At 41.4% G+C, this 15645-nt stretch overlaps 1 protein-coding gene across 1 annotated transcript in view; it reads left to right on the top strand.

The window, feature by feature from the left end:
* CACNA1E (calcium voltage-gated channel subunit alpha1 E) overlaps positions 1-15645 on the top strand; it is a 786482-nt gene that overhangs the window by 721434 nt on the left and 49403 nt on the right. The window contains exon 38 of the mRNA XM_030206580.1: positions 4518-4614. Coding sequence (XP_030062440.1) covers positions 4518-4614 — 97 coding nt within the window. The remainder of the gene's footprint in view (positions 1-4517; positions 4615-15645) is intronic.

The raw sequence follows: 15645 nt of genomic DNA, 5'->3' as shown, positions 1-15645 counted from the left end.
CACTTTAATGACTCGGATCAATAAATCCCAGATGTTAGTAGACAAATTCCAGCTTGTACATAGTATATGCAAAATTCAGCTCATTCCGATGCTAGCAAACACGACTCTACCAAACATTGGCAAGAAAGCCTAGGATTGCATGCAGATTGTTCAAGACCCATCTGAGTGTAAACACTGGAGATAAAGTCACTTTTGGGGTACACAAGCCACAGTGCTCGAGTAAAATTACTAGTACATAAGGTTAATAATCAAGGACCCCTTTTACTAAGCGGCAATAAGCCCAATGTGGGCTTACCGCTTGCTAAAAAGGAAGAGCCCGTCATTTCTTCCCACCCCTAGCGTGCTGTCATATCCCAGGCTACAAAAATATATTTATTTTTGTAGCGCTCGAGTGTAACCAGTCGCATGGCCATTTCCTGCAGGAAAGAGAGATTTCCCTTTTACCTGCTACGGAGTAAAATGAGGCCTCAACGCGTGTGAAAAACACGCATCGAAGTCAGCGCACACCCCCTTTTGCCGCAGCTTGGTAAAAGGGACCCCAAGCGTTCAAGCTTGACATGGCATCATGTCTTGCCATCTGGCGATTTCAAGAGCCGGAACTCTCCAACCTTATTGTGACGGAGCCACCTGACCACCCACCTCTACAGCAAGCAAATCTCTCTCATGAATATTCATTGTGTATATCCTGAAAACCTGGCTGGCTGGGGTGCCTCCAGGACCAGATTTGGGCACCACTGCTGTAAGTGTTTCAGGAATCTAAACAATATAGAGATAAAGATGGCTAATGATGAACTAGCACAACTCCTTACAAAAGCCTATCATAAAACTATACATCTGGGTAATGGTCTCCTAATGCTATCCTAGAGTGAAGAGAAAGGATAATAAAATGTAACCCAGCACTCATTTATCACATCAATAACAGGCTATTGATCTTCAATATCCATCTTAAGACTTGTAGGAAAACTGTGGGGCCCTTTTACAAAGTGGTGGTAAGAAAAAAACGCGAGCTTACCGCACACTAAAAAGGCAATACCTCGGGACACACTCAGGCATCCTGCAGTAGTTCTGGGATTGGTGCGCTAAAAAAATATCAAGTATTTTTTAGCATGGGGCAGGGTTTGGAGACGGGAGAGAAGGTGTGCCTTGCTCTAATTGGGTAGTGCGGGTAAATTGCTGCATGCTGCCTGACTAGCGTGGGAGCCCTTACCACCTAGTAAAAATAATGGCCACGCACTAATGGCCACGCACTAATTGGGAAATTAGCATGTGGCCATTAATGGAAAAAAATTGTGGCCATTTTACAGCCACGCTAAAATTGGCCTCAATGTGTGGAAAACCCAAGTGCTAAAAATAGCACAGGCCACTTTTTAACACAGCCTTGTAAATGGGCCCCTATGTTATAAGCAATTAATTGATCCAATTCCATTTTTTCATCAGTGGCAGGTTGATGGACTGCAACTAAAATTTATTTCCTAAACGTTGCAATAAAACTGTACTATAAGCAGAGCCAACCCCTTCCCCATTTATAATACTAGTGCTTAGAATATAAAAGTTGAATTATTGATGGTAATGACATTAATGAAAGAAAGATGTTATTGCATATCATCCAGCAATGCTTTGAATTCTGCACTCCAGAATGCAGGACAAGAAATTAGATTAGAACTGATCTTTCATGCTTAGATTTCAATTCCTATCCCACACCTAAAATATAAATCTGGAGTTAGGACCAGATCATTCACCTATTCAGAATATCAGTAACAGATTCCACAATAAATAACAATAATAAGAATTTAAAGTGAAAGTTTGAGGACTGCATTTTAATTTCCTTAAAAAGATATAAGGTATTATCATAGCTGATATCTTCTGTATCTCATTATTTTTTTATGATAATTGGTGAGTGGGATGAAATCCATCACTATAGTAAGAGCTGTGGAAATACGGCTCCCAAAAGTAAAAAAAATAATTCAATAGTATGGTATTCCCTTTGAGGTGGGGGAAGCAGAACTACAATATAGGCTAAATGTACCTTCATCCCTTCCATTGACATTCTGTCCAGTCTACCAGAATCATGAAGTTCAGGGAAGATATGTTCTCGATTAGTTCTCTGGATGGTGCTCTCCCTTCTTGGCATTTGATTCCTCTCCACATCTCTCTTCAGTTCTCTGTGTGTCCTGATTAATACACCTGTGCTTCTTTTACAGCGGCAGGATACCCTATAAGGATATGTACATATTAATACGAGTGATTTCGCCTCCACTGGGCCTGGGAGAGAACTGCCCCTACAGGATGGCGTGCAAGGTTTGGCACCCATCCCCAGCCATGACCCAGCAGTGGGGACACAGCATAATCTTCCCATTCCCTCCTCTGCTCCACAACGCCACGCAAGGGAACCCCATGCTGCTTTCCTCTGAGTTTAAAGAGGCTAATCGTTCCCACTATGAACATGAGCCATTAGAACTTTCAAGTCATAAATGGGGGAGGGGGGAATTCAGTGCAGAGCATTCTGTGTTCCTTCCTCCTCAGGCCAACTAAATAATCCTCAGGATTTCCCTAACTGGTAAGGGCAGCTGCTCGACACATCAATGGCAGTGCTAGCAAACTAGCAGCACTTACAGTTCTGAAAATACACCAGAACCCTGGGTTTGCCCAAGAATTTAGCAGAATATGCAATTTAGAATTTAAACTAGGCCTCAAAAGGTGGGCGAGAAAAAGAAAGTTAAAAGGAGAGAGTGAAAATCGAAAAAGATGGCACAGTGGTAGTTAGCATGAGGTACTGACCATGGTGATTTAACAGGCTGCTATGCGAGATGCAACAATGAGGCACAAGTAAATGCTATGGGTATTTACATAGTGTTACACTGAAAGAGATGATTTAACCTGATATACTGTTCACAAACATGGCTGAAATTTCTGACCTAGTGCCTGATGCTAATTATCACTGTAAGATATAGGAGAACAATCTGTTATAAAGAGAAGGGAAGGAAAAGAAGAAATGCAACATTTCAGTTAGAGGAAAAGAAGTGACAGATACATTGGTATCAAATTGTGAACAGGTGAATTAAAAAATATAAGTACAATGCCAGTGATCCTCAACTCTGTGCCTCATGAGCTATTAACAGGCCTGGTTTTCAGGATATTGATAGTGAATATTCATGAGACCTGCTTGTGTCTGTGAACCAGATGCATGCTTTGGTTATCCTGAAAATTAGACCTGTTATTGTCTCACAAGGACTAGTTTTGAAGACCCCTGTATTATGATATGGAGTGTTTCATTGCATTGTTTTATGGTAGGGTTTGCATTGTCATGTTGTACTGTATCATAATATGTCTTGTTATGACATGCAAAGTATTCTTTATTACAGGGTTACATTTACTGACCTGGAAGATAAAATAAATTATTGAGGAATTATATTTCCAATATAATCCCTCCCTATCCATTCTGGTCTAAGATATCCCATACCAATCCTCAAATTTGTTCAAAACAAATACATTCAGGTCTATTTGGTTTGTACCCCCTGCATTTACTGGGTGTAGCTATTCACAGTTCTGGATAGGTATGTTTAAGAAGTGTAGGATTTAGGAATCAATGAATTGCAAGAAGGATAATATGAACAGACCAGAGAGGGAGCACAGTACTAGTTCAACCACTGCCTGCACAGAACCAAAAGGATTTAAAGGAGATAAAGTATAAGACTGTGGGACAGTTGCCTGACTCTTTAAACTCGGACTTGGCGAATCTCGCAGTCGCATGATGGCGGAGAGCTGAGGGTGGGAGGGTGCATGCGGGGGCTTTCTGATTTGCTTTCAATCTTGAGCATGCTTTGCACTAGTGCATGCCAGATGCCTCTTGCTCCACAAAGCCAAGTGGAAACCATTGGGCTATTACTTTGAACTCTAGCCATGCCCATATTTTCTATGCAAGGCCCCATTCCTGCATTGCATAGATACCAAGGGATACACGACCATTCAAACATGGGTTATAAGAGACAAATCTGCTTCATGCCATTGAGAAGCAGCTAAAGTAGATGAGCAGTTGAAAGGTGATGAGACACGGAACACTTACCCTCACCAAAGCGTCTTCTGTAACCCATTGTTTGAGTGTCATATATCCAGTTTATACCGCTCTCACGCAGCCCTGGGAACTGGAAAACCAGAGTGGAAAAGCAAGAAATGGAAAAAAAATACAGAAACTTGACAAGAGGACACGGTCAAGAAGATAACACAGAAGTCAGGGAAATACAAGGCCTGAATTGGCACAGGGTTTTCCGATATGTGCGGCAGCGATGGTGGCAAGGTATAAACCTGCACAGGTATGGATAGCGAACAACTTGCATTGATTAATGGGTCTCCTGTTCTTTTCTATTTGTTTTCTTTTCTCTCCTGTTTTCTGTGTTTTGTTTTTGTTTTTGTTTGTTTGGCTATCTTGGGTATGCCTCTTTTCTCTCCCACTGTCTCTGCATTTCCTTCCTTCCTGTTCCTTCTCCTTCCTCCTGCCCCCTTCCCCCTTCCATGAGCAGTGGCCGCATCCATTACACTGAGATGTATGAAATGCTGACTCTCATGTCACCACCTCTAGGCCTTGGCAAAAGATGTCCTTCCAAAGTGGCCTATAAGGTAGACACCAACCTTTCATTCTAATATGCTAGAAAACAGATGAAGCTTGGGAAGAGAAAATAGGGTAGAAGGGCTCATGTCAGTGAGGCTCATTGATGTAATGGCTCCCCATTTGAATGTTTGTAATTCCACCACTATCGGGTCTTTGTGCTCATGGGAAGGATTGCGGTCAGCCAATGACATGTCTCCATGCTTATTTTCAAGTTAGTCTGCATCCAATGAGGCCAAGACAATTAACAAAAGAATAAAATATGAGCACAAGAACATTAGCAATGCCATCTGTTAACCAGCAGAAGGCAAAAGCGAATAGCAAACCCTGGGCACCAAATTGATCATGGTATTTGCTTTAATTTATCCATCAGTATAATAGCAAGACAGGCACTATTCAAATTAAAACATTCTCATGTGTCTCAGAATTCTGTAATATGAGGGATATGTTGTTTTGGGGGGTTTTTAATGTAGAAAACTAAACTCATTCTTATTTTTGTAAAACTTTGGGCAGCTGTAAACTTATGTGCTACCATAACAACAGGAAGAGGCTTTGTTATTATTCTGAAAGGTATTTGTTTTAGCAGAAGCAGAATTAAAAGAAGTGGATGAAGAAATCAGCAAAAAAAAAAAAACCCTGGGAACTTATCATAGGTTCATCTAAAAAAAAGAACCTTTTCTCATTCACGAGCCAATGATCAGAAGACCCGCGCTGTTCCAAACATCGCTCTAAAAATAGCACAAGAACAGCACGGGGCTACAACGCCCCTATGATCAATGCTAATAGCATACAAATTTATGCACACTATTAGCTCTGATCATAAGGATACTTCTGCAGGAGGATTGTGCCTGGGCATGTACCAAAGCCACAATCATCCCGCAGAAGTTGTTTGATAGCCCGGACCTGTCAAACAGCAGAAGAGGTTTGACAGGTTCAAGATTTTCTCCTGGACCTTTCAAACCTAAAACCAACACCCCCCCCCCCCCAACACAAGACATAGAGGTCCGTTGGACCTCCTTGCCCCCCCCCCAAAAGACAAAAGCCCTAGTGGTCCAGTGGGACTACTAACTTGTTCCCCTCCCACCTATCCACATCAAACAAAAATTCCCTGGTGGTCCAGTCGGACCGCTAGCTAGCTAGCTAGCCTGCCCACCCCCTCCCTCGCTGTCTCCCCCCCCCCAATGGCCTATCTCTCCATAGTAGTAGTAAGTGGAGGAGGGAGGGACTAGCCCTCGCTCCTCTTCAGGTGCCTTCCCAAAATGGCAGCATTCCACCCTACCTGGTGCATCCTGGGATGTGTTTGGCGGGGCTTAACCGTAACATGGATATTAAGCCCCACCCAGCATATCCCAGGATGCTCCAGGCTGGGTGGGATGCCACCATTTTGGGAAGGCACCCAAAGAGGAGAGAGGGAGTGCTAGTTCCTCCCTCTTCCACTTACTACTACTATAGAGAGGTAGGCCACCAGGGGGAGAGGGAGAGCTATCTAGCTAGCTAGATAGTGGTCCCAATGGACCACCAGGGCTTTTTTTTTCAATGTGGAGGGGTGGGAGTGGGGAAGCTAGCAGTCCCACTGGACCACTAGGGTTTTTGTGTTTTGGGGGTGGTGGGGCCTGAAGGTCCACCGGAGCTCCAGGTCTTGTGTTTGGGGGCTCGGGCTTAGGTTTGACAGGTCTGGGAGAAAATCCCGGACCTCTCAAACCTCTTCAATGGGTCTTCCTCATTACTCCCTTGCTTGCAAACCCTAACGCCAGCTCCGATCTGGCGTAGGGTTTGCAGCTGTAACAGTGTCTGTGTTTGGTGCGTTGCCTGCTGATAATGAGGGAGGAAATCGGGAGACCCTTGTTTGCATACATTTGCATGCAATTAATGTTCAGAGCCAGCAAGCGCTCTATTATACATGCTCGCTGGCTCTGATCATCGGGCGGGAGCAAATGCAGGTGCTGTCGGCCTCTAGAACCCATGTTTGCTTCTAATCATCAGCCCCTCAGTGCCTGTAGAAAGAAATCTTCATTGAGTAAGGCCCATTATCTCCCTTTTACATACCCTGTTCTGTCCCACAAAAATTCAGAGTTGCCTCATCTTTTCTAGTACATAACCTGGTGAGCATAAAGCGGACAAGTTTCAAAGCTACTTATCTGGACAAACAGAAATTTGTTTAGTTTCCTGAGGCTAGTTCTTTATTAGGAATCACTACCCAGGAAAAGTATCTCAACATCATTTTAGACAATCCCCTAAATTCTATAAATGGTGCCTTAAGCTGTGCACGTTAATTTGGATGCATGGCCAGATTGCATACACAACTTAATTGATTAACAAGCTAATCAGCACCGATAATTGGCACTTAAACAACCAATTAGTGGCACTAATTGGCTTTAATTAGAATTTACGCACACACCATTCTAGGCGTATTCTGTAATGTGGTGCACGTAAATTCTAATGCACGCAGCTGAAAAGGGAGCATGGCCATGGGCGTGGAATGGGCGGGTTGTGGGTGTTTCAAAAAACTATATGCACTATTATGGAATACACTCGATCTGCACCTAACGTAGGCGCAGGTATTTAGCCCTGGTTTTAGGTGGCCTAAATGGTTGCACTTACATTTTAGTCGCAAGAACGGCCTGTAGCCATATTCTATAAACTACGCCTATCTGTAGACGTAGTTTATAGAACTGCACTAAGAGCATGGTTTTTTTTTTGTTTCAATTTTTCTGGTGCCATTTATAGAATTTGACCCAATATTAAAGCTCAGTGTAGAGCAGCAGTCAAAATGCACACAGAATTTTCGCTCTTATGAGGGAGGAAATGGAGAATAAAATGTTGGCTATCATAACGCTTCTGTATCACTCCATGGTGCAACTGCACTTTGAGTATTATGGGCTAAATTCTATATATGACACCTAAAAAATTGGCACAAAAAAAATAACACTTGGTACTATTCTCTAAACCACGCTTAAAGGTAGGCATGGTTTATAGAATAGCGCTTATGATCAGGAATCGTGCCTGACTTTTGGAGCAGCCATTTGTACCAACTGAAATGTAAATTCTAGGAATGCCTCCATTCTGCCTATGACCCTCCCATTTCTGTGCCCCCTTTTCGGACTCAAGCGTAAAATGTAGGTGCTGATTCAGCGCCTAAATTTACACACGTAACTGCTCATTAAATCCTATTAGCGCTAATAATTGCTTGTTAGGATTCTAATTATCAGCTCTAATTGGTTTGTTATTCAATTAAGCTACACATGCCCAAATTTGCACATGCAGCTCAATGCGCCATTTATAGAATCCGGAGGGGTATATACAGCTTTGGTTGCCACATCTCAAAAAAGGATATTGTGGAATTAGAAAAAGTACAAAGAGGAGTGACCAAAATGATAAAGGGGATGGAATGATTTCCAATTGAGGAAAGGCTAAAGAGGATATTACTCTTCAGGATGGAGGAGAGACAGCAGAGAGAAAATATGATAGTCTATAAAATTATGATTAGAGTAAAACAGATGGATACAAGTTGATTGTTTACTCTTTCAAAAAAACAAAAACGGATACTCTATGAAGTTACTAAGTAGCGTATTTCAAACAAATCAGAGAAAGTATATTTTTCTCTCAATGCACAATTAAGCTCTCAAATTTAATTGCTAGAGGATGTGGTAAAAGCAGTTAGAGTAGCTGGGTTTAAAAAAAGCTTGGACAAGCTCCTGGATGAAAAGTCCATTTACCCATCCTCATTAACAAGGTGCCTTGGGGAAAGCCATTGGTTATTCTTGGGTGTGAATGTGAACAGAATGGAATCTATTCTGTAGGATCCTGTGAGGTACTTGTGACCTGGGAGGAACACTATTAGTAACAGGATACCATTATTCTAACCTGGATGGCAGTTCTTATGTGTAAATTGGCTGTCTGTAAACTGCTGCCCTCTCTCAATCTTCCTAAAAGTCTGTATGTTGTTCCACAATGTGTGTACTCTTAGCTGAGTTTAAGGAAAGCGTTCCTAGAGAAGGATTTGGGTGGGATCAGAAAATGACTCGGACAGTGTATTTTCAGCTCAGCAGGTGTTATATAATGAAGAAAATCTGTCCACCCTGAACATGGGTGCAAATGTGTACAGATCGTTTGTGTCCCTGGCAAATTTAAAAGTAAAACATATATGTCTCTTTTGACTTTGGTACAGAGTCTTCCAGTGAAAAGTACCTGTAAGCTTAGTCCAGTGTACACAGTCTGAAAATTGACAACAAAATGTTTTTCTCCAGAGTTTTGAGTTTACATGAAAAATATAGTTTCTTAGAAAATAAAATAAACAGCAGAATGATCTACATCATTGCTGTTTGTCCTAAGTAGGTAGAAGCTGTTTCTGCAGAAATAGGGAATGTGTATAATGTACAGCACAAATAGATCAAAAGTTGCAGAGCTCTGGAAAATCTGGGGGCCATCAGTGCAGAACAAAGGAATCTTTTGGGGGTGCCTGAAGAATGCCTGCGGAGAACCTCTTAATGGTTTGTTCTGTATGCTTTAAGGTAATTTTATTCTGTTTTCCAGTGAATATACCATGAGAGTATAGAAATGATAAGTAGTAGTAGTAGTAGAGTGGTTTTCTGATGCCTCTTTTTAAATTCTCCTTTGTCTTTTGGACAAGAGTACTCCTGGACAGCCAAGTCCAAAGTAAAGAACAGGAAATCTAAGACTGCTATTTGCAAAGTGTGAGAGAGGGAAAACCTTTTGAACAGCCCTAATCCTGAATGGAATAGAGACTGATCTCAAAAGAGATCTTTTAACAACACTAACTACCCTGTTTTATATACACTTATACGCAAAGAGGGTAACTAGGTTGTCAAGGCACATAAGTGCATATGCTGTGCCTATTTTATAACAAACCTGCCACACCAAGTTACACCTGCCCCGAGACTCGCTTTTTATTTATATATTTTACAGCATGCATGTAAATGACTAGAATACCAGTATTTACGTGCTTACATTTATATGGTTCCTTATAGAATTACCCCCATAGTATGCAACTAAAAGACTGATAGGACTACACATCCCTCAGTAGAACACACCATCCTTAGACCCTGTGGATCAATGCTTCGTTCTTACTCATTTCCATCTTCATATTGATAATCCTAAATTCCCTTTTGTAAAAGATTTCTTATCCTTCACCTATGACCTGGGTTTGAAATGACATATTACCTCATCTACACATATAGTGTACAGCGCTGCGTACATCTAGTAGTGCCATAGAAATGATAAGTAGTAGTACTCTGGATTTTATCTTTTCCACTATTTAATCTTTTCTTCCATAGTTTCTGTCGGGTTAGATCATTACCTATTTACTAGTGATATAAAAAGTACTTTAAAGGCTGAGACCCAGAAGCAGATGACAAAAAAGGGCTAAGAACCTTCACACACCATGTGCAGCAGGTCTTGCCAATGTCAGTTTATCCATGGACCATTTTACCATACTCTCTATTAACGAACAAGTGGCACTGTGGAATGATGCCCTATGATCTGGTCTAGAAAAAGTTGCTGCTAAAAAAATACAAACTTTCATATCAATAAAGAAAGACCCACAGCATAATTACATTCTCTGACTTTTGAGGCATCAATTTTGCCATCATGAATAGAGATGGTGGAAATTTAAATTTCCCAAACTTCTTGAAGCCTGTAAATGTTTTGCAAAGGTATGCAAAGTGGCAATTTCAAACATTAAGAAAGAGTTCTTCCCTAAACTCATTAAAAAAGTAACTCATTCTGCTAGGCTATTTGGAATCCTTTGAATCCTTATAGACCCTGCAGAGCCCAAACCTCGAGTTGGCCATTCATTTCTCATGGAAAATAGAAAACCTACAGTATGTGCTTCCCAGGACTCTCCATTACTTCCTCTTCAAGTCAAGTGGGCCCCTCATTAGCAGTCCTCTTGCAAATCTTTCATTGGTATTGAATAATACTCTTCCAAATTTCAGTCTGCCATCTACTCTCTCTCTCTCTCTGTTACAAAACATTGCTATCAGTATGGTCCACCACTGTGCCACAAGGTTCCATCATCTCTATTTTTAATGAAATAAGTTGATAATCTTTTTATATTTATTATATTAATTTATATAACGCCTAATTGTGAAGCGCTGCGTACGACTGGTAGCGCTATAGAAATGATTTATAGTAGTAGTAATTTGAGGACAAGTCTAGGTGATTTATCTCCACTACATGATCTCTTCCAGCTTTGAAAGTAGGCCAGTGCCTGATCTCTTTAAAATTGCTTAATTCAACGTAGACTGAAGAATTTGAAGGAAAGTAGATTGCTGACATCAAGCTATTCCCTGGTATTAAATCTCTCTTTTATTTCTAAGATGGATAATAAAATATTATCTACTCAATTAATAGATAATATTGATTAGACTACTGTAGTGCATCTTCACCAAGCAAGTTTTCAATAACATCATAATACTGAGACAACCCTTTAGGTGTGATTACTTTCATTCGATCAGATTTAGTTCAGGACAGTACAGTACAGTCCTACTTATTTCATTCGATCTCTCTGCAGCATTTGACCCGGTTGACTACACTCTCCTTTTGGGCAGACTAGCTGATATTGGATTGTCCAGTACAGTTCTAAATTAGTTTCAGTCCCATCTCCTTTATTGAGAAATGACAGGATTAAATCTCTGAACAATTTCTTCTTTCATTTTAGGTACCCCAGGGATCAATATTAGCACCAATCCTTTCAATATATTCCTGGCTCCACTAGCAAGCTCAGTTCAAACTTTGGAGCTCACCCTTTTCATGTATACTTAAGACATTCAGATTCTGACCCAGCATGACCCCCCCTCCCCCAAATCCACAAGGTGTTCTGTCAGTGAATCAGAAGCCCCTTATGATATCATGCTGGCTGTAAAAATCAAAAGCATTGTTTTCTCCAGAATGATAAGTAACACCCCCTATTGTACTCTGTATAGATAAGTAACAGATTTCCACTATTAATTCCATCAAGATTCTGGGCGCTATCATAGATGAGAAACTATGGTCATTTTTGAAGTCCGATTTTCGATGTTTTGCTAAAAAGGTCCAAAAACTGAGTGGTGAACACAGCCATTTTGAACCTGAAAAATGACTATCTTTTTGGTTCTAAATGTTTTGTGCTCAGTGTATTTTTTTTTTTTGGAGGGGGGACCATTTTGGAAAATAAAACCTCCAAGAGAAAATCACCCAAAAACCAGCCATTGGGATGTCTGGAGGCCATGATTCTTAGTAGACTGGCCACACACACATCTCAGCAGAGCAGTGAGGCAGCCTAGGGAACAGTGCAGTGGACTTTACATAAAAGGTCCCAGGTACACATCTCACCATAACCTCCTTATATTGTATTGTAAGCCCTCCAGGAGCAGAAAAATACCTACTGTACATCACTGCAATAGCTTTCAAGCTTGCAGGTGTAGGCACAGTACCTAGGTACAGTAGGTATTTAGTGTTTTTTGGAGGCCTGTCATATTCCACCACAAGTGTACCAGGTAGAATGCGATATGAGCCTGGGTCCTCTTCTTCACAGTCCACTGCACTGACCACTAGGCTACTCCTGGGACCTGCTTGATGCTCTTACAGGAATGGCCATAATCCCTGAAGTTGTCATAGATCCTGGTATGTACTGTCACCATCACATCTTAGAAAGCTAGGAGGGGGACAGTGACCACTAGGGAGGGAGTATGAGGGGTTATGCCTTAATCTCTCCAGTGGTAATTTGGTCATTTAGGGCACCATTTCATCACTTAGGGCCCTGTTTACTAAGCTGCGCTAGAGGTGCATTAGCATTTCTAGTATGTGCTAAGTATTAGCACACACTAAGCATTAGCATACGCTAACCATGTAGATGCCCATAATATTCCTATGGGCGTCTACACGGTTAGCATTTAGTATGCGCTAAAAACATTAGCACACCAGACAGATCTAGCCAAAAATGTTTTCATGCCACCCTCGATCCACTTCAATACGGTTTTCGCCCTCTACACTCGACAGAAACAGCACTCTCTAAAGTCTGCAACGACCTGCTCCTCGCCAAATCCAGAGGCCACTATTCCATCCTCATCCTCCTCGATCTATCCGCCGTGTTTGACACTGTCAATCATGATTTACTTCTTGCCACACTGTCCTCTTTTGGGTTCCAAGGCTCTGTCCTCTCCTGGTTCTCCTCATATCTCTCCCACCGCACCTTCAGGGTACACTCTCATGGATCTTCCTCCACTCCCATCCCACTATCTGTTGGAGTTCCCCAGGGATCTGTCCTTGGACCCCTTCTCTTCTCAATCTACACCTCTTCCCTAGGCTCACTGATCTCATCTCATGGTTTTCAGTATCATCTTTATGCTGATGACACCCAGCTATATCTCTCCACTCCAGACATCACCGTGGAGACCCAGGCCAAGGTATCGGCCTGCTTATCTGACATTGCTGCCTGGATGTCCAACCGCCACCTGAAGCTGAACATGTCCAAAACCGAGCTCCTCGTCTTTCCACCTAAACCCACTTCTCCTCTTCCTCCACTCTCTATCTCAGTTGATAACACCCTCATCCTCCCCGTCCCATCTGCCCGCAATCTTGGAGTCATCTTTGACTCCCCCCTCTCCTTCTCTGCGCATATCCAACAGACTGCCAAGACCTGTCGCTTCTTCCTCTTCAACATCAGCAAAATTCGCCCTTTCCTCTCTGAGCACACCACACGAACTCTCGTCCACGCTCTCATTACCTCTCGCCTTGACTACTGCAACTTACTCCTCACCGGCCTCCCACTTAGCCATCTATCCCCCCTTCAATCTGTTCAGAACACTGCCGCACGTCTTATATTCCGCCAGAACCGATATACTCATATCACCCCTCTCCTCAAGTCACTTCACTGGCTTCCGATCAGATACCGCATACAATTCAAGCTTCTCCTCCTTACCTACAAATGCACCCAGTCTGCGGCTCCTCACTACCTCTCTACCCTCATCTGCCCCTATGTTCCCGCCCGTAACCTCCGCTCACAGGACAAATCCCTCCTTTCAGTACCCTTCTCCACCACTGCCAACTCCAGGCTCCGCTCATTCTGCCTTGCCTCACCCTATGCCTGGAACAATCTTCCTCAACCCCTACGCAAAGCCCCCTCCCTACATATCTTCAAATCTCTGCTTAAAACTCACCTCTTCAATGCTGCTTTCGGCACCTAAACTTTCGAAAAATATAGTATGCCCCCCTATCTATCTGCCCTATCAGATTGACTCTACACTTGTCTTTAGATTGTACACCTGTCTTTTAGATTGTAAGCTCCTTGAGCAGGGACTGTCCTTCCATGTTAAATTGTACAGCGCTGCGTAACCCTAGTAGCGCTTTAGAAATGTTAAGTAGTAGTAGTAGTTAATTTTGGTCCTAGACATTTTCATTTTTTTCGTGACTGTTATTTCCTTATACTTCTCCAGGGCTCTCAGATCCACTCAGCAGAACTTATTGACAATTCTGTCCTTCAAGTATATTCATTTGGACTATATTAAGAAACTCAGTCTTCAGTGTAATGGCCCCATAATTATGGAATAATTTACCCGTATGTTTAAGAATGGCATTATCCTTCCCAAAATTCAAAACTAGACTTAAAACATATCTCTTCACTAAGGAATTTGGCTTTTAAATATTCCTTGGGGCCCTAGTTGAGGAGAATTGGGACTGACACATTAGCAGCTATAGGTCTTCCTCGTTCTCTCTTCTCTTCTATTTAAGACTATATAACTGTATTTCAGTTCTGTCTGTAAGCTTTTTATTTATATTTTATGCCTGTGTAAACAGCTTAGATGCTATGTTCGATGGGAAGGATATCAAGTATTAAATAGATTTGAATCTTACTGACTAGATCCAGATCTCATCAAAAATGTTCCACCAGCATAGCTTTACTTGCTAAGTCTGAATTTGCTGATCAATCTGGTAATACCTTTACAGGCAATTACCTATATAAAGACTTAAAGTTTTGGTTGTTAGATCTAAAGGCTGACACCAAATTATGGCTAGGACTTGGACTCTCCTTCAATATATGCCTCTGATTTCCACATTTTTGTCACCTTTATGTAAAAATGTAAGTGTTCTCTTATACGTCTCTCCTCGTGATTACATAATTATTATCGTTTGGTTACAGGACACAAATATCATGTAGTAGTCGTGGCTTATGTTGTGGTGATTGGTCGTTTCACTGCATGTCGAGCCATATTTAAGAACTTGTTAATTAAACTTGTGCCGGTAATGCTCTTTGCTTTCTATAATGTTTAAAATTAATATACCGAATATCTTTGCTTCCAAGATGCCATTGATTCTAAGACGCATCCCAATTTTACAAAAGGAAAAAAATAAATATATGCAAAAGGAAAAGCACAAATATGTTTATTTTCAGTTACCAGTATAACAAACACATTATTTTTTGACACTTAACAATAACATCACTAAACAAACTTAACTACCATATAACTTTTGAAAAACAAAATTACTGGTATTCAGTTAGGTTTAATACCGTATATCCATCTAATCACTATCATTAGTACCTGCCAATTCCTTAGAAGTTGAATCATCACTGTGAAAGCTTGATGACTCATCACTCTTGGAATCACAGTCATCGTTGGTGTCTTCCCATATCAGATCATCTCCTATACCATCAAGTGCGTTTGTTATTCAACACACCTTAAATGACTGCTGCACTATATTTTCTGGAACTCTTTTCCATGCAGCTGACACCCACTCTGCAATTTTTGAAGAAGGTGCTCTCTTGATTTTTCTAAAGGGCATCAAAGGAAGGTTTTCAGAAAATAACCAGGTCTCAGTAAAAAGTCTTTAAATAGCTTGTTCACAGAAACATCGGGTGAAGCTGGCTTGTCATACCACTTAGAATAACTACCAAATCACGATTGTTTTGTTTCAGCCTATTTATTCTTTCAGACAGGTGTCCTCTAAATGTGTCAACAACAAACATGTTAAGTGGTTTATGAAGAGCCCCTGGCCACCCAATCTTCCATCATTTCGTCCGTCATCCAACATTTTTTTTTTTTTGT

The sequence above is a fragment of the Microcaecilia unicolor genome, chromosome 6, assembly GCF_901765095.1.
Source record: "Microcaecilia unicolor chromosome 6, aMicUni1.1, whole genome shotgun sequence".
NCBI lineage: Eukaryota > Metazoa > Chordata > Amphibia > Gymnophiona > Siphonopidae > Microcaecilia > Microcaecilia unicolor.
The sequence above is the reverse complement of the archived record's forward strand: the minus strand, read 5'-3'. Positions and strand labels throughout refer to the sequence as shown.